This window comes from Protopterus annectens, chromosome 3.part1 (assembly GCF_019279795.1).
Source record: "Protopterus annectens isolate FY-2018-M chromosome 3.part1, PAN1.0, whole genome shotgun sequence".
NCBI lineage: Eukaryota > Metazoa > Chordata > Ceratodontiformes > Protopteridae > Protopterus > Protopterus annectens.
In genome coordinates, this window is record NC_056732.1 from 1,296,576,147 (window position 1) to 1,296,596,078 (window position 19,932).

At 41.1% G+C, this 19,932-nt stretch overlaps 1 protein-coding gene across 1 annotated transcript in view; it reads left to right on the plus strand.

Moving 5' to 3' along the window:
• Window positions 1-1,996: 1,996 nt before the first annotated feature.
• LOC122797768 (meckelin-like) overlaps window positions 1,997-19,932 on the plus strand; it is a 423,515-nt gene continuing 405,579 nt past the window's right edge. The window contains exon 1 of the mRNA XM_044066289.1: window positions 1,997-2,397. Coding sequence (XP_043922224.1) covers window positions 2,211-2,397 — 187 coding nt within the window. The 5' untranslated portion in view covers window positions 1,997-2,210. The remainder of the gene's footprint in view (window positions 2,398-19,932) is intronic.

Genomic DNA, 19,932 nt, shown 5'->3' on the forward strand with positions numbered 1-19,932 from the left:
ATGGCAGTGGAACCTTTCATGATTTTTCATCAAGACAGAGTCTCTCTATGAACTAATCCTTCCTTTATGCCAAAGGTGGTATCCAGTGTGGCCTTAAACCAAACCATTCACTTGCCCACCTTCTTCCCAAATCCCCAGAACAAAGGAAAAAGACTCCTGCACTCTTTGGAAATTCACAGACAATTACGTTGCTACTTGGATAAAACTAAGACTTTCAGAAAAACTGACCAGCTTTTTGTAGCCTATGCTACAGGATCACAAGGAAAAGCTATCTCAAAACAGACCATTTCAAAATGGATAGGGCATTGCATACGTTTCTGCTACACACATTACGGGAAACCAGTACCTGCTAACATTAGGTCCCACTCCACCAGGGCTACAGCTACATCAGCAGCCTTTCTCAGGGGAGTGCCAACCAAGGATATTCTGGAAGCTGCTACTTGGAGTTCAGTGCACACCTTCACCAAACACTATCACTTACCTCTATACTCTAAGACTAGAGCTGGTTTTGCCACTGCAGTTTTGCAGGTCCTACTAGCTTCTTCTAACCCTGTCTGACTCCACCTCCCATCCTTAGCTTTGGGATTCAACCCAAGTGTGATGACTGCAGCAGGGTAACACGATGAACATAGTACAGTTTTGTACCTACCATAAATGTAGATGTTTGAGTGTTCACCCTGCTGCAGTCCAGGTTACCCTCCCTCCATCCCCTCTGAACTAGCTGAACTTATCTCTACCACTTTATCCTATACTACCTCTGTGGTGTATTTGCTTGTGCCTAAGGGTTTTGTTTGATTTTTATATAGCCATATGTATGTATGTATATATATATATATATATATATATATATATATATATATATATATATATATATATTTTGCCTACCTATTGGGGGCACCTGACATCTGGGGCAAGAAAAACTGAAGAAAATGGTGTCGGATGCCTCTTATATACCCCTGGCACACTGATGTCAGGGAAGAAGTGACAGCAGCCGACACCGGACCAAGACTTTGGAATTCGGGCCGACTGCGGGACCACCTGACGGCAAGATAACCCAAGTGTGATGACTGCAGCAGGGTGAACACTCGAACATCTACATTTATGGTAGGTACAAAACTGTACTTTTCAGTTACCGGTAACAGCCGTTAAGGCCATTTTTACTGTACGATCATTGCCCCGCACAACAGGCGAATAAATATTTATGCTGCCACCCGCATAAATATTTAGTAGTTTAATCACACCCCAGGAAATAGGAGAGGACATGGTTTGGGCGGGACTTGCTACTGCGCGTCTCACGAGGTACTTCACTATTACAAAGCCTGAGATGGTTCTAAAATGTGTGTAGGCTGGTTAACTATGCACTTTTCAATGTTTCACGTAGGGTTATCACCTGTCCCACTTTGGACAGTTGTGTCCTGCAAAAAAATTGAAAAAATGTCAAACGTCCTGAGATTTTAGGACAGAAATATTTCCTGTATTTTCTTTAATAGTTGCATAAAAGAGTTATTTTGTATCTGAAGCACCTAATTATTATAAGAAACAGAATAAGCAACTCAAACGCTACAAGAATAAGTTTTTAGTTTGGCAAAAAAAGTGAAGTTCTTTCATTTGTACTTGCCGTGGATATGTTTTGCCCTGCAAAATCTGACGTTTCTACAAAATATGTCCCACTTTGGGCATTTGAAAAGGTGGCAAACCTAGCGGCCTGCTGCGTTTTTATTTTGGAGAATGTGCTTCATTTCTGTGAATAATGAATATTCATCAGATATTGTCTTAATACGTATAAATTATTGGTATTGGGACGATAATTTATTTAGATCCTGAATATTCAGCAGCTAAATTATTGTCTCAGTACCAATATAGTGTTTATAAATTCATTGTGTTTACATGTATGTCACCTAAGGCAAAGACCAAACACTAAGCATGGGCGGGGTTTACTAGTCTACATCCATAAACACAATTTTAAAACCAGTTTAATAAGATATTGAATGACTTCGTTTACTCGCCTGTCCGTCCGCTTTTTGCTTATCGTTCCAGACTAAAGTAATTGTTGACAAAAAACATCTTTAAACGACTGATTGCAAATCAAGAAATCCGAGAGGAAAAACATCACGCCTCCTCACTTAATTAATCCTCCGCTCAAAATTGTGGATACTGTAGGTAGTTGGAGTCGCACAGAATTGTGGGAATTCTCATCCTGCTTCTCTGCCATGGCGACAAGAACGCTGAAGCTTTCCTTCGTTAATATTTTGATGTCTGTTTTAATGAAAGACTTTTATTGTCAACAGTTTTTTATTCCGTATCAGAAGGTTGTCAGTTGTGAATTACAGCAGTATTTTGATATTTCTAGTCTTGTCTGTAAACCATGTGGTGTTAATCAGCATAAGAGTGCTAGTGGTAAGTACTAAACATAAGTTTATCAAGACCAGTGTTCTTGCATTAATTTTTTTTAATACCTGCAAGGTTAATCGTACTAGGTGTAACCCTGTCAGTTTAAGTAAGTGTTTGCGTGCAGTACTTTCTGTAGGCAGCAGTTTTGTTTCCTCCTTCAACCATCCTTTCTGCGCAACTTGGAGAAGCAGTCTCTTTCTAACTTGTTTTGAAATAACGGTTACCTGTTGTTTCGCTTTAAACCACCTTACCTGCACTGATTACATTTTGAGATAAATAATTTTTAGTGTTTTTACATGGAGTGTCTCCTTAAGGTGTGTTCTGCGTCTTTATCAAACCATCCTTCTTGCGCTGAGAAGTTAGTTTTCAGCGGCGTATCTTTGAACTGTACAGACTTTCGTCTCCTATTTTATTTCTCATAAAATTGTGGTTTTCTGGCAAATCATTGAGGATTGAAGACAGAAAATGGCATGTATTTGAGTTTCTGACTCAATACCCTTCAGAAAATTCATGTTGATGCAAAACATGTTATTCTATCTACTTTCTAAGTTTGTAAGAGCAATAGTTACAAAGTGTCCCTATTTTGGGGCCCTTATTCCCCTATTATTTATGGCTTTATCCAGATTTCTTTATCTAAGAGGTATGTATATAATTTCACATACATGATGACATAAGTCATTGGTTTAAGGAGTTCTCCTTTTGTAGCAGAACATGGTTTCCCCATTTTGAAAAAGCTAGAATGTGATATTTGATGCCCTTCTATTCACTGCTGCAACGTTCTTAATATATGGGATTTCCTGCTGTGTATGCCTGACATCCAGCCAGTCTACCAAAGCCTCCTGTTTCATAGTTTGGTACTAGGCTATCTGCCCTGGGGCATTTATAAGCCTAGCCATAGTGATGTGGCTTTCGCCACCCCATGAAATGGTACAAAAGTGTACAGAATAGATTTAGAATACTGTGCCTCTGTCTAGTAGTGACACAGAGATGACCCCTGGGGTAAACCTAAGATCTCCCATCCACTTGTCAAAATTTCTCTTGTAGATAGTCCATGAGGGGCTCTGTCTAACATAAACTGGGATTCTGTTCCAGAGTACGGGAAGCCTCTGAGTTATGAATCTGTCCCTCCAGCATGTCCTGTTCATATTTGTGCTGAGGTTCAAATCTTTAGCTCTCGTGGTTCTGATGGATTTGGGTTTTTTGAGGTGGAGCATGTCCATCAATTCCTGATTGGACATGGCCTTGTACGTCGGGCACAGATCACCTCTGAGTAGGCGGTATGCTGCTGAATAGAGTTGGAGTTTTAGTCTGGAGGCATATGACATATGTTGGAGACCCTTGATCCTCTTGGTGAGGTACTTTTAGGGTCTCTCTAGCTGTTGCAAGTGCCGGGTGAGGTACATACCAAATGGGGCATTGTACTCAATCGTGGGCCTGATAAGGGAGGAGTACAGGGGCACAATGACCTCCTTTGATCTGGATGTGAATCCCTTCATGATAAGGCAGGCAAGGTAGAAAGTCTTTCTAACCACTTTGGCAACGTGGGTGTCAAATGAGAGGTCACTATCGACTTGGGTCCCCATGTCTCTGATTACTTTTTCTGTACTCAGTGGGTTACCGCCTATGTGATAATTTGTGGGCACTTTGTATTTCCCAAAGGGGATGACTATACATTTTTTGGCATTTAGTTTAAGGCCATGATTCCGGCACCAGTTGTCCGTTTCAGTGAGGCCTTTCTGTAGGATGTATGTGTCAGCTGGGGCCTTTCTGTAGGATGTATGTGTCAGCTGGTGTATTGACTATGGCGCCTAGTTTGCAGTCATCTGCGAACTTTGTCAGCCACAACCCACCCATGTTTGCTTTCACGTCTGAGAAATAAATGCTTAACAAAAGGGGTCCCAGGACAGAGCCCTGTGGGACACCACTTGTCACTGGCTTTGAGTCTGACATGGCTCCAGCGATTTTGACTTTATGGGTTCTATCCTTTAGCCAGTTTGCCATCCATCTTGTGACACATGGATTTACATTTAAGCTGTTGATTTTGTCTATGATGCCAGAGTGGAGTAATGTGTCGAAAGCTTTAGCCAAGTCCAGGTAGGCTGTATGGACTGCTTTGCCCTTGTCAATGGGTCTAGTGACTGTTTCGAAAAAGTCAACCAGGTTTAAAAGGCAGGATCTGCCTTTTACAAAGCTGAACTGGGTGGGATCAAGTGTCTGTAAGTCCCCAATGTCTCTGTTTATTAGTTCCATAATGATTCTTTCCATAGCTTTGCAGAACAGGCTGGTTAAGCTTATGGGGCGGTAGTTACCAGGGTCAGTAGAGGTGCCTCCTTTGTGGAGTGGGACTACTGTTGCTGTATGCCAGTTTTCAAGGACATATCCTGTAGTAAGGCTAAGGTTAAATAGCATTTTTATGTGCGGGTTTAGCTCCTCTTGGAGTTCACGTAGCACGCAACCCGGGATACCGTCGGGTCCCATTGATGCTGTGGTTTTAGCTTTGCTGAGGGCGGTTCTCACCTGGACATCTGAGATGACAGGGAGGTTACAGTCAACTGGGATAAGTATTTCATCTTTTGGGGGTGAGGGAGGGGAGAAATTTGCACTGAACCTGTCTGCCAGAATGTTGGCAATATCTGTGGGTTCAGTGTATTTTTTGTCATTGTGAACTAACTCTGAACATATCTTAGGGTTTCCGCCCAGGTTTCTAACATAGCTGAAGAAGGCCTTGTGGTTAGTGTCCATAGCGATTTTTCTCTCAAAGTTGGCCTTGGATGTTTTTATGAGAGGACGTAGCTTTCTACTAGTGTTGATCAGAGATGCCTTCTCTTTATGGGATTTTGCTCTGTCGTGCAGTAGCTTCCTTCTTTTGTTATACATTTTGTTTATGGCTGGGGTCCACCAGACAGGACGCCTGCCCTTGGTGGAGAGGGTCTCGGTTTTATTTGGGATTGCATGATCCATGCATTCTTGGAGATGTCTGTAGAAACATTTGTGAAGGATTCAGCATTGTGGGATGTGGTTTCCACTGTCCCAGTGGGCTTAAAGGATACCATCTCAGTTTTAAGAAGTGTAAAGTCGGCTTTTGAGAAGTTTTTCACTGTAGTCTTTTGTGTTGGGGGTGGAGGTGGGATATGTATATCCAGGGTGATTAGTTTGTGGTCAGACCTCACTAGTGAAGGGTATACTTCTGGTGTGGAGCACTTTGTCCCCATGTCTGTGATGATCAGGTCTAGTATATTATATCCCCTTGTGGGAGAGGTGACTAGCTGTTCCATTGCGTTTGAATTTATGAATTCCAGGAACCTTTGGGCTAGGGTGTTTGGGCTAGAATAATGCACCCAGTCTATGTTAGGAAGTCTCCCAATATGATGGTGTTTGGTGAGACATTCATATCCTCCAATGTCTTCAGGAAGGCTGAGTGGGGTTCCTGAGATTGGGAGGGTGGTCTGTAACATGCTACCAGTTGTATAGCAGTTTTGCCTACGGTTAGTTGCACCTGGATGGTCTCTGATGCTTCATGTGTTGCCACTAACCTGGAGGTGTGGGTGTCCTTGATGAATATGGACACTCCCCCTCCCTTTTTGGTTTGGCCCGAGTTTTGGGGCCGAAACGCATGATACGAGGTATAGCCTGGTAGCGCTGGGGTGCTCTCAGGAGCCTTGAACCAGGTTTCAGTTACTGCACAGACATCGATGTTCTCCATAGTGAGGAGTGCTTCGAGAGCTTGCATCTTGAGATTTAGACTTCTGGCATTGAGCAGCATTACCCTTAATTTTTTTCCATTTTTGTTTTCTAAGGAGGTGGGTTTGTCTTTTGAGCCTTGCCTAAATAAGGCACTATGGGGGAGGCAAGAGCCTTAGCCAATATCCGGAAGCCCAGTGGTGACAGATGCAAGCCGTCCCTTGCGAAGCAGCGTGGCTTGTCCAGCATGTCATCCCAAGCAGACAGACATTGGATCCCCCTAGAATGACACCAGTATTTGAGCCAATTATTAAAGCTGATCATCTTGTCTTTGTATTGTGGCATCATTCTTGGTGAGGGCAAGATGCTGGTCGGGGTCATACCAGCCTGGGCTACATAATCGGAGAGCTCCTCTGTCTCTTCATGTAGTCCAGGGAGGTACGTCTCAGGTCATTCAAACCGGGGTCATACCAGCCTGGGCTACATAATCGGAGAGCTCCTCTGTCTCTCTTCATGTAGTCCAGGGAGGCACGTCTCAGGTCATTCAAACCGGCATGGATAATGACAGAGTCATATTTGTACTTGCTTTGAAGTGACCTGAGTGCGTGTGTTATGTGGCGGATCCTAGCTCCTGATAAGCAGCTCACCGTTACCTTCTCCTTGTTCAGCCTGGTAAGCGGAACGTCAGTGCGTCTGACTATAGAGTCACCTATTACTAGTGTATCAGGCATGGTGTTTGGCCTTAAGGGCTGTGATTGTTTGACACACTGATTTATTGAAGTATGTGATGCAAGTGTTATGTTTTGAGGTGGTGGATTTTTGGGTGTCTGCTTTGGGAGAGACTGTTTTGGTAAGTTTTTTGTTAGAGCCTCCGAGTATGTCTTTGTGTTTTTATGTGTTTGGTTTGCAGTTGTGGTAGGTCTATGTGGGACTGGGTTTGGTGTGTGTGTGTGGTTACCCTCTACTCCTGTCTGGTCTTGCCAGTCCTGAGTTGAGAGAGTTCAGTCTCCAGTTTGGCTATATAGTTGCATCTCTCACATGTATTTGTGTTTGTTGGGAGGAGGAGAGGGTTGTCTGTGTACATGAGACAATTGTAGCATTGTCTCAAGATTCCCAGATTAACCAGCTGAACTGGAGAGGATGCCTGCAATCTACCACTCGACATGCTAAAATATTAGAATGGGAGTGCTGTGCCTTTAAGACAAGTGGGTACTCACAGGGAGTGTGCCTTTAAGGGAAGTGGGTACTCACAGGGAAGGTAGGTGGATGTAGTGCTTACTTAGAAGAGAGATTTTGAGAACAAGTGCTAGGCTTGTAGTAAATTGATTAGACTAGATTATTATAAGAGTAGAGCTTTCTTAAGGGAAAATTTGAAGAGCAGACCGCGCAAAACGCTCAGGCGGATTTTAAACAGGGAACTTAGAGCTAGAAATGGTCCAAAACAACCAATTACTACAAGCTCTTGTGCCGAGGTCACTCCTTCAGGGACAGATAGGCTGCTCAAGGCTCCCCACTCCCACTGGTGAGCAAAGAAACTTCCTTCTATCCAAGTAAGGCAATGGACAACACAGGAACTACACCACAGCCCAGAATACAGCAAAGCCTGTATACTGGTCTAAACTAGTCGAGGAGAGGCGGGAAAACAAGGATTTTTTTGTTTTTGAGATATAAAGCACACAGAAATACAGGAAACAGTAATAAATCAGTTACACAGGCTAGCACACTTTAGTGGGCAGCCTCAACAGTTAAATTAACAAACAACCTTCGACCAATTTTCGACTAAATGAAACTTTAAGTGCAAATAATATATAATGCAACAAACAGTTAAAAACAAGTTTAAGCTTGTTCAAGGTAAGCAAGAGAAGGTATTCCATGTAAAAAAAACAGCAAAAAATACTTAAATCAGGAAAGTAGTCTCTTTTCTCAGTTCTCTGCTGCTAGGACCACGAGGAGCTGTTGCTGAGTAGTATAGTTGCTTTAAGGTATGCAGAATGTCACCCAAATGCTCCTCGTGTAGCATAGGGCATAAGGGTGATGTTCAGGTGTACCATCCTCATAACTTTTGTCACCACTCCTAACACTTTAACCATTGGTTTGTTTGCCTTTGTCCATTTTCTGCCAGTTTGAATGTTTTTTGTTTTGCTGTGAACGCCTGCACCTATTTGCTGAAGTCTTGGCCATTGCAGATAAGTACCCCATTGGGGGGGGGGGGGGGTTGTTTTTTTTTCTTGCCTTTTTTGTGCTCTTGGGTGTTGGTCATCCAGGAAGGGTATGTGCCAGTGCAGGAGACAGATTCCCCATAAAGACTGGCATGGTAAGTGTCGTCTCTGCCTAGGAGCTTCTCATGACCATACGCCTTGTTTAATTTGTCAGGCATTCATCGCAAAAACCCTGCATAATAGACTTTCTTCCCTTTCCTTGTATCTTAAGACCCAGTGTTTTAAGCTTCTTGCTAAAGATACAATGGAAGGAATTTCTCTCCTGAGAGTCAGCGTTTGGGAAGAAGAGGGTAGAAAGGTAAGCCCAGAATCGTCCGCTGTCCAGCCTCTGCCGGGGGTTTCTCCCGAGGTCGTTACTAACCTAGAGGCTCTGCTGGATGTTTTTTTGGATTTCTCTGTTGCAAGAATTTGGTTGGCAGCATATCCAACAAGGCTTTGCAGGCATCTCTTTTAGACTTTCAGGGGGAACCACGGTTGATTGTTTCTGAGGAGCCGGGGGGGGGGGGTTCCACAATTTCTTGTTGGGGAAGAAGTTCCTACTACAGTTATCAAATGCCATCCTGAGTCAGACCCTTCTCTGTTTTAGAGTGAGTGTTCCCTTAAAAAAGAAACAAACTAAACATGCTTTTTCTGCCCCTTGGGGATCTACAAAGTGAGTGGCAGACCTTTACTTGGGGATTATTTAATGCTTTAATGTCATTAAGGCCTTCTCAGGGGGTTTCTCTTCTTGGTCCTCTACTCCCCTTAAAAGGCCCAGAGAACAAGATTCTTCTGAGGAAGAGTTGGATTCTGATGAAGAATCCCTGACTTATTCTACTCCGATACCTTCCCCTTTTGAGTATGGGTCAGAGAAGGAGCAATCTAGTAGTCCGGATACTCCTTTTGAGGAAATTTCCTTTGGGGACACAGTCTCTAGGGTGGAGTATTAAGTGGGATTGTGCTCAGGTCTGTGATCCATAAGAGGCACTATGAGTTACTGCAGATGGAATCTCCTAAACCTGTGGGTATTTCTTACGCTTTGGCTGCTTTACTGGATGCTTTTTCCAATGCCTCTAAAGTGCCTGATTCTCTGCCCCTTGCTCCAAGAAGGCTAATAAGTTTTATAGGGTGTCTGAAGACAAGGGTGCCCACAGGCAGGTGTAAGGGGGTGCACTTGCACCCCCCTGAAATCAGTGGGCAGAAGTTTAATTTACATATAATTTAAAAAAAAAAATTTTAAGGGCGTTCTTTAAGAACGCCCTATGCTTCCAGTCGTACAAACGGAACAGGTGCTTGTGACCTGTTTTCATCTTCTCCATACGTGCTGTGACACGACCGATGGTTTACGTCTTCATCTTCTGCATTCCCGCACAGAATTTGAATTCCTGGAGCCATCTGGACTTGGGATGAGCCGAGCGTACAAGGGAGAGGAAGGTATGTCTTTAATCTTGTGTGGGGGCCTCAGCTGAAGCTGTCGGTACTTGTTTGTGTGAAGAATAGTCCCTTTGCTTGTAATAAGCCACTGCTGCTAGATATGGTAAATCTTATTGTTGAAGGACTTACAGCCGTCAGCTGGATATTCTCTGGTGTAGTTATACCGCACAAGCTCTGACCAGGATCTGCTTCTCTGCCCCACTTTATCATCATAACGTCCTGTTACTACACAGCACTAAGCTTATTATTGTAACTCTATTGCACGTGTTGTGGGGTGTTTATTCTTGGAGGTGTGTGATACTGGCCTGCCCTAGTTACGTTTGTCCTGGACATTTTTCTACCATTTGGAGTGGCCTTTCCTTCCGTCTTCCACAGTCTACCTTTTAAATGTTTGTGTAATTAGCTGCCCGGATTTCCGTAAGCCCCATTAAAGTGACTTAGACTTTAACAACTGTTGGAGTATTCCTATATATCTGTTAGTACTATATACTTAAATATGTTAACATTGCTTGTTTTGGTTTGCTTTTCAGTTCTAATTCCTCTGTTGCAGATTAGACATGCCAGTTTTTAAGTTTCTGTAGAATATTTATAACTCATTATCATGGACTTAATTACCAAGTTTTTTTTCTTAATGGGACAGTGATGTTATTTTTTATCCTCTTCTTCAGTTCAGGTCTGTACTTGGACTAATTTTAATGCATATTTTAACCTACATTCTGTAAAATAGGACGTTTTGGGCATTTGTTCATTGAGTTGTACACATATATAGTTTATTGGTTAGAATTTTTTAACCTGTTACTATATATTCTCTTCTATGTTAGCATTTTGCAAATTTGGCTTTTAATTGTTGAAGTTTTACTTAACTGGTTACTTTTCCAACCGTTACACTTTATAGAAATTTTATTTTGACCAGTTCTAGCTTTTTGTAAGTTTTAATTCATATTTTATTTAGATTGTTTTTAGCTTGATTTCAACCATGTCATGGTTAATACAATTCAATTAATAGTCAAGTTTTAGAAAGTGATCTATTTGTATAGATTATATCAAGTTTTAATATTTCCTGCACTTGAATTGTACTGGATTTTATTTTGTCCCACTGTATGTTGTTACATTGTGGAGGTTAATTTGTCGCTGAGACTAATTATTTTCCGTCTTTTACTGATGAAGTTTCTGAGGCCCATTAGAATAACTTGGCAGAGCCTGGGTATTTCAGAGACACAGAGCAGGCAGCATGCACAGCAAGAATCAGGTGCATCAGATCTCTGATTCTCTACCTATACTAGTATACCTTTGCTCTCCTAATGGGACAGAACCACATGTCCCGTATGGCACCGTGGTGCATATGGTACTCATTGCATCCTCCTTAACCATCAGGGATAGATATGTGGGACTTTCTTTCTTGCAGATTTTAGCTGGTTGCTGTAATGTAATAGCAGATCTGCTTGCAAAGAGACTATTATCTTGTCTTACCTGTTGCACGATGAAGACAAAACATTTATCACTAAGACCTGGTTAGATGGGAATGTTGGCCCTATCCTAGCTGCCTTAATATCTCCCAGTTTCTTAGCTGTACAGCATCTGAGGCTTGATTGCTTTGTCAGTGGAGTTATTTTCCATCAGTTGGCCACTGGGTTGAAGCACATCAAGGCTGACGTGCAACACAACACTATTTTTTCTTTTTGACGGCAGCAACCTCTAATTGTGTCATCCATCTACCATCCATCCACTAGTGTTGGGGCATTCCTTTAGAAGTTTACTGACTTCCTCGTCTCATCTGGGTTGCTATGCCCCCAATGGCTCATCTTTGGGGACTTCAGTTCATGGATCAATGACAGGTCAGTGACTTTTTGTCAAAGAATTCCTCCACATTATGAAAAGATTCAGGTTCACTCAGGTTGTTTTCACTGCTACCAATTCATTTGATCATACTCTAGTTTTCCAGCTGGACATTAGAGTGATAGGGTTGATTATTCATGAAATGAATGACTGAGACTATAATGAGCCACCTAATATTAGCTATGTTCAATCCAAGGACATCAGATCAATTATTCCTGAAGTTTTTAATTCCAGCTTTGCAGGACTATCTCCATTATTATAGTACCACCAGTCTCGAAGGACTTGTTCAGACTTATAATCATGCCCTGCTATGTGATCCTCTGTGTATTCACCCAAAGGCATCAGAAATAAAACAATGCAACTCACATATTTAACCATGCAATAAATTGTCAAGAAAAAAATTGAGATAAAATGCAGATTAACCAAGTATTATCCATTTGTGAGTCTGCAGAATTGGTTGGATAGCTTATAATGAGCCAATGCTTCTCATAACATTATTTGTTTACAATGTTTACCCAAATCCTTGCTTATGCTTAATCACATAGTGTATATTGACATTATAGAGATCTGTATCTGGAAGTGCTTGGGGAAGGAGAGGGGGGGTTCCTTATCCAGGTTTGCACGGGGTTCCTTATCCAGGATTGCACCATCTATAAATTAGTACATTTAAAGATGGAGATGTGTGGGTGTGCAGAGGGGTTTACCAGTCTACAATAAAATTTTGTTGTGTTTGAGTTGAAGTCAAGTTAATTAAATACAGTAAATGTTTATGCCTTTTGCCCCATGCCTGCCAACACAAACCTCTACTAATGAGACTTGGCCCATTTCTCACCATGAGCCATCCAAAGGAATCCTTTATCCAGACAGCCATGAGGCTAGTTTGTGTCTGTTTGTATTCTGATTGAATGTGAGCAATTTTTATGTATGCAAACCCCAGCCATGCCCATGATGAAAGACATAAGCACCTACATCACATGAGTGACCAGCAATACTCTGCCCTCTGTACAGTTGAACTTCCTTGCCTGTTCAGACAAGGGCTACTATCACAGTAGACACATCACACATTTGCTTCCTATTTTCCATGCTACTGAGCCTTTGCACTTAGTTCTAGAGCAGCTGAAAATCAAAACAAAACACCACAGTCTTCCCCCCAGGTATTTGTGAGCAGTAGCCACTCATTTCTAATCCTCCTCTCCCTGGCTGTTCCAGCGCTCGAGCCACCATTCAAATAAGGGTTGTTTGTCTCTCATTCAGGGCGTTTTCCCTCTTCACCATGGTGCTGGGTTGACAAGTCAAGTAAAGACAACTTGATGAGTTACTTTGAATCCATATGGAAGTATGCTATACTACTGCAGTTAACAATGGTTGTTTGTATTAAACAAAAGGCAGAGGACAGAGATGGAGGAGGAGACATTTTTACGTAATGCTGCTTATATGCACTACATCAGGGATTAGTGCCTGGCTCATTGCAAAATAAGTGAACATGTGGCAGGCCATTATTTCATGTATCATTTAACAAAATGTTTTTGTAGAACTCTTGAGATACATTCTGTGGGGAAACGGAACATCTGTGAATGTTTTCATCCACTGGCTATAAGTGAAGTCGTTTTTTTGTCCAAGATGTCTGATTCTGGAATGGAATATTCTGTCATCACATCAACTGGTATTACATAACTGGTGGATGTGTAACAGGATAGTGGTATTTCTAGGAAGGCTAAAGATGTCCTAGAAGAAGCAAAAAACAGCATTAACAGAACAAACCTATGTACTTAATTTCCATGTTTAGATGGCATGGCATTAATTTGAAGTAACATAATTGGAAAATAACATGGCAGGTGTTTACTCTCAAAATAATATGGAAATCAGTTGAAATAGTTGTGTGACCTCCAAGGCATGTTGGTCCTTAACAATATCCCGTGTTTTTTTTTTTTTAAGTGTTTAAGAGGTGTACTGTGTGTGTGTGTCTGAAATTAAAGCGTGCTATGTAAACTTGTTTCCTGTAACAACAGAAAGTGATAGAAGATGGGTTGTATGCATGTTTTATGCTTCATTTATAAGATTTGCGTATTCAAACTTGCATATACAGATAAAAAATGCATATCAAATAGCTTTAAAAAAAGACAGTGCAGTGGCTAGTGAATACATTTTTTTTGTACTGCTAAAACTATATAATGTAATCATTAAAGATATTTCTATTAGTTTGATTATTATTTTATTACGCAATATTTATTATGAAGGCAGGTGCAACCTCTTCCAAAGAGATTGCAAAAGTACATTCATTTTAAAAAAGTAGCTATCCATATTTAAACATACAGCCGCTCATAACATACAGCTATTTATCATTTAAGGTATACTTTATTACAAAATACATAGCTTATGATTGTAAGATGTGATTTATGTTAATAAAGAATTATCATAAGCAATTCAAAGATTATTGGATCGCATTTTTTAAAATATCGCAGAAATATATATTAGGTTAATTTTACCAATTGCTATTATTCTAGACTGCATAATGTTAGTTTCACAATTACCAAAGTATCATCATGGAACTCGTAAACAAAGACAGTGGTAATCTCCAAACTCTGGATCCCACCCAGTTTGGGTTTGTGAAAGGCAGATCATGCCTCCTGAACCTGATCGACTTCTTTGAGGCAGTCACCAAAGCCGTGGATTAGGGTAAGGTGGTTCACACAGCCTATCTTGACCTCGCCAAGGCTTTCAACGTCATCCCCCATTCTGGAATTATAGCTAAACTCACTAAACTAGGTATAAATCCCTATATCACAAGATGGGTTGCCAACTGGTTCACTGACAGAGCCCACACTGTAAAAGTTGCAGACTCCAAATATGACCTCAAAGCAGTGACAAGTGGAGTACCACAGGGTTCCGTCCTGGGACCTCTCCTGTTTGGTATCTACTTCTCTGAAGTACAGGCTAACACAGAAGGCCTCTGGCTAACAAAGTTCGCAGATGACTGCAAACTAGGAGCCATAGTAAAGTCCCCAAATGATGTGGACATCCTACAGAAGGGCCTCACTGAGACAGATGCCTGGTGTCAGAGCCATGGCCTCAAGCTCAATGACAAAAAGTGCAGTGTCATCCCCTTTGGTAAAAACTCTGTACCCATGAACTACCACATAGGCAGCAGTCTACTTAACGCCGAATGTGTGATAAGAGACCTTGGGACTCAGGTTGACCGTTGTCTCTCCTTTGATAGTCACATCGTCACAGTAGTCAGGAAGTCCTACGTTTCACACCTCATCATAAAAGGGTTCTCATCCAGGAAAAAAAGGTCATTGTTCCTCTCTACTAGACACTCAATTAGACCCATTAAAGTCAACATGGTTCTTAATTGATTAGTTTTGATTTCTTTTTTCTGCTAAACTACTTGGAGAGAGAAGTGGCAGAAGGATCTGATTTGTGTTAACTAGCTAACGATCTGAAGTGCAGGCTGTATATATGCAACAAGAAAAAAATCAAAATGTGGAGGCAAGAAGGTTAGTGTGTAAATGGGTCAGAAAAAGACACTGTATGCCTAGTTAAACTGAAGTCTGGAGAATATTGATACAGTTCCAATAATCTAGTCTAAATTCTAAATGCTCCTTGAATTTTTGAAGCAACCCCCCCAATATACAGCCAAACTGAGACCTAATCAGAGACAAAGGGACTAACGGTGGAACCAGGGATTCATTATTATAAAAGCCTAAAACTGACATGCTTGCCAGGCCATGTTGTTGTATCTTTCACTTTTTATTCTTTTATATGCTTTGTATTCTTTTATTTTTCTAAAACCACAAAAGAGAGAGACTTTAAACAATAATATACATTTAATCTCACTGTTTGATCATAATGCTTCCCAGCTAAGAAAACCTGGAGTTCCAAGAGCTGAAAACATTTGTATTTAAAATAAAAAAAAAATTTAGTAAACAGTATTTTTTTGGAACTCTGTGCCACCACCACCTTTGTAAGGCAATGAAATTATTACATGGTTGGCTATGGTTTACTGCAGATGCTCATGTTGTGGACAATCAGATGTAGGATACATTTTGGCTGTTTCTATGTAAATAAAACGGCAACAGACTACTACACCACTGATTAACTGCAGGAAATCAGGAACAAACAGTTCTGCAATAGTAAACAGACTTAGGTTACTGCTTAAGGGAATAACTTTTATGGGAAAAGGAATGACCACCTGAAGATGAAGCCAAAGGATCAGCACATGTGTCTTCACCACTTACAAAAACTGGTGTGTTTTCAGCCCTGCTTTCATTCACTTAAATCTCACCCACACGCAATAATCACGTACCTCAACTAGGTAACGCAATACGCAAATCTTTTTCATGCAGCAATGACATTAATAACATAAAAAATACCCCTTCCCATTAAAAAGAAAAAATAATATTTAGAAAAAATAATAAGAACTGCATAGAGGAGGAAAGTCTATGCATTCTTCTGTGCAATATTTAAACTAAAGATACTAAAAATGCTGACTTCGGTTTCTTCTGAAATAAAACCATATGAAACTAAGAAAACAACAGTACTATAAACCTTTGCAAGTCAGAAAGGGTTAAGGAAGAGCAGGGATGGAGAAGGAGATAGAGACCAAGGGTTGCCTAATGAATTCTGGTATTTTGCCACCTGCATGTTCAAGAGATGTGAAATATAAAGGCAAACACAGAGCATCACAGACTGAATCAGTCTCTATACACTTCAAGAGAAGATTCTGAGCTTTTTGTTTATGTTGCACATAGATTATCCAGATTATGTAGTGTGTATTCTTATATTTCTTTTTATACATCTATATATGTCTGTGTGTGCGTGTATAAAAGGGAAGTAGCATATCCTTCAGCTGTCCAGGTTTTTGCAGAATGTCCAGATTTTTGCCCCATATTCCTCCTAAAAAAGATGGAATTTGCTAAATAGTTTTAGAAATCATATCCTTTAGAAAAATGCGTACCAACACAAATCATGTCATTCTAGCAATTTTCACGAAATCAATATTTATAATCTGTCCATGTTTAATTTTGGCTTTGTCCAGATTTCTTGCACTAAGAAGTTGAGGTATGTGTGTGTCGCAGAGAGAGAGAGATTGTTTAGCAACTGGTATCATCATTGTGGTGTAGAATTTTAAAGCAGTGTTAGCACAGCAGGTAGCATACTTGCATCTTGTTGCAAAGAGCTGTAGGTTCTATTCCTACAGCATGTACATTTGTATTTTAAGGGGGTATGGTACTGCAGTCCTTAGTATGTCCTCCTTTGGATGAGGTACCTAATAACTATGAACCTGTTTTTCTTGCCCCCCACTCCCTATTGCAATATACCAGCTTACCATTTCTTTTAATGCAACATAGGCAATTTATTCTTCAAGGGCAACAGGCACTGAATTTGTAAATGAAACACTGAAATATAAAGTTGTTTAATAGCAACAACCTCTTCATTTGTTTCAGATCTCTTTAAAGTGGAATTATTCCGATGACTTTTACTTCTGCAGAGATACTGCATATTGATTGATATTGGTTGATTGTATGACAGATGTTTGAGTGGCCCTTTATGCTTGAAATGGGCAGGTTGTCATTGTTGGTTCATATGATTTGTCTTATTGTTTAAAGGAAAAATGTTCAGAACTATAAATTTAAAACCCACACTAACTAGTGGTGCTGTATTATACAAGGGATATAATTCAATTATTATATAGTATAATTAATACAGTCAAGAAGGTGAATCAAAGAACTTTTGCATGGTTCTAAAAATGTGTGCAAGGAGCCTATGATTTGAAAACGACCCAAAGGTAAACTTACACTGCCACTGGCCAGAAGCATTTTCTTTGAATGTGCGTTTCACTGCTGTTTCAGTGAATGTGGGTTCAAAGGTAGAGAAGTTTTAATGCCAAGTCTGTTTCATTGTAAGACTATTGCTTTGTTTAGGTTTAGTAAATGTCTATCAGTGTTTGCGCTATAAAATTTGAAATAAAAGTTGTAAATGAAATCCAAATATCTGTAATCATTGTTAAAACAGTGTGCACACTGAGAGATTTGAACAGTGTCTATGACAAATGGGGAGAAATAGCCAAGTAATAAGACACTGGAATGGATGTGGGGGTGGGGGCAGGGGTGAGGGGGTGTGGCTGTGTGGACAGGGCTCTGGGTTTGCACCCCCCCCCCTGCAAAAAATCCTGCGGGTTCCCTTGTCTGAAGATTGTAACTTTTTGTACAAATGCCCTGCTGCTGACCCTTCTGTGATGTCTGTAGCCTCTGATAAGCCATCTCTATTGCTTCCTTCGCCCAGGTTACAGCCTTCTGACAAGGACAGCAGGACCTTGGACGTGCTGGGTAAGAAGGTTTATACCTCTGCCACTCTAGCTTTTAGGGCTATTAATTATCAGATCATATATTTAGGTATGTGTTGTCTCTTCTTTCTCAGGCCTGTCAGTTTATTTCTGATTTTCTAGACTCTTGAGGGTAAAACATCTGATCTTTCTGTGCTAGTGGTTCACCATCTTATCAAATGTAGCTATGATGCAGCAGGTGCTTCTTCTAGGGCTGCTGATTTTGGTTCAGTAATGAGGAGGTATTCTTGGCTTAGGCTTCAACCTTTACCTGATATTAAGGCTATGTTGATGGATGTTTCTTTGGATAATAAACTTTTGTTTGGAGAAGCAGTTGCTGGTTTATTTAAGTCTCTTCAGGATACAGTCAACTGCATTACTAGCCGAGTTAAGTACAAACTTGCAGTGTTAGAGTGTACTGCATTTTATTTTATTTTTCTGTGTATTTAGTTTTTCCATATCTTTCAACTTTCTGGTTTAAAAGCCCATGTTTGCACTTGTTTCACACCTTTCCTGTAACTAGTCTAGTCCAGATACAGATTTGCTGTATCCAGGACAGTTTGTAAGCTTCTGAGTCTCCCCAAGCCTTTCTGTGTTTGGAGGGAAGCATTCTAGCTTAACTGCCACAAGATTCATGTACAGAGTTAGTTTTAGCACTGGAATTTGCTTATTCGTGCTCGGCACTTGTTCAGAACTTGTTGTTGACACTAAAACTGCAAATTACTACAGCATTCAACCTTCCTCTCTACCTAGGGGAAAATGTTTTTTGTACTTATTTCCTCACTTAGAGAAAAACAGCTCTTGTACTCACTTTCCTCACTTGTTTAGAGGAAAGTAGTTTTTTTATTCAGGCATGTCAAAGGGTCAGCTCCCGGTGTTCTCTCCTGTCTATCTGATGAATCTGGGCATCTTGAGGCAATGTAGCAATTGCCTCATGTACACAGACAACCCTCTGCTCCTACCACCCAGCACCCCAACCTGTGAGAGATGCACTTATCTAGCCAAACTGGAGGTAAAGCTCTCTCCAACCAAGACTGAACTTGACAGTCAAGAGGAGAAGGTGAACACTTGCACCACACCACACTCATCACATAGTCCCCCTAAACCTACACCACCAAAATTCACATATAGAAATGCAAAAACATTTGCAGAGGCTCTGAATAATAATCTGTTCAAGCAACAGAAAACTCCAAGGCAGAAATGCAAGCAACCTCCACCTCCCAGCACAACCCAAATGACACCTAGCCCACAGACTGTGTGCCAATAAACCACAGCCCATAAAGGCAAACCAATGTACCAAACACACTAGTCATAGGTGACTCTATAGTCAGGGACACTGATGTCCCCCTGACTAGGCTAAACAAGGAGAAGGTTACTGTCAGCTACGTGTTGGGTGCCAGGATCTGCCACATAACCCACGCACTGAGGTCACTCCACAAGAAGTACAAATATGACTCTGTCATTGTCCATATTGGTGTGAACAACCTGAGACGTACCTCCCTGGACTACATGAAAAGAGACATGGAAGAGCTCTCCGATCTTGTAGCCCAGGCAGGTATGACCCTAGCCCTGAGTAGCATCCTGTCATCGCCCAGAATGATACAGCAGTACAAGGACAAAATGATTTGACTTCAGCAGTTGGCTAAGCTTCTGGTGTCATTCTAAGGGGATCCAGTATCTGTGTGCCTGGGATGACATGGTCGACGGACCACAATGCTTTGTCAGAGATGGCCTGCACCTTTCGCCTCTTGGATTCCGGGTACTGGCTAAGGCTCTTGCTGCCCTTGTAGTGCCCCTTTTAGGCAAGGTTCAAATGACAAATTCACCACCGTAACAGGAACAGGCAAGCAAAAACTGAGGGTAATGCTACTTGGTGATAGAAGTCTAAATCTCAAAATGCACTCACTCTAGGCACTCCTTAAAATGGAGAACATCGATATCTGTGCAGTGGTTGAGACCTGGTTCAAGGCTGTAACTCGTACCACACTTTTGTCCATTTAGTCTGGACCAGAGCACCAAAGGCAGACGTGTCCATATTCATTAAGGATATCCACACCTCCAGGCTAG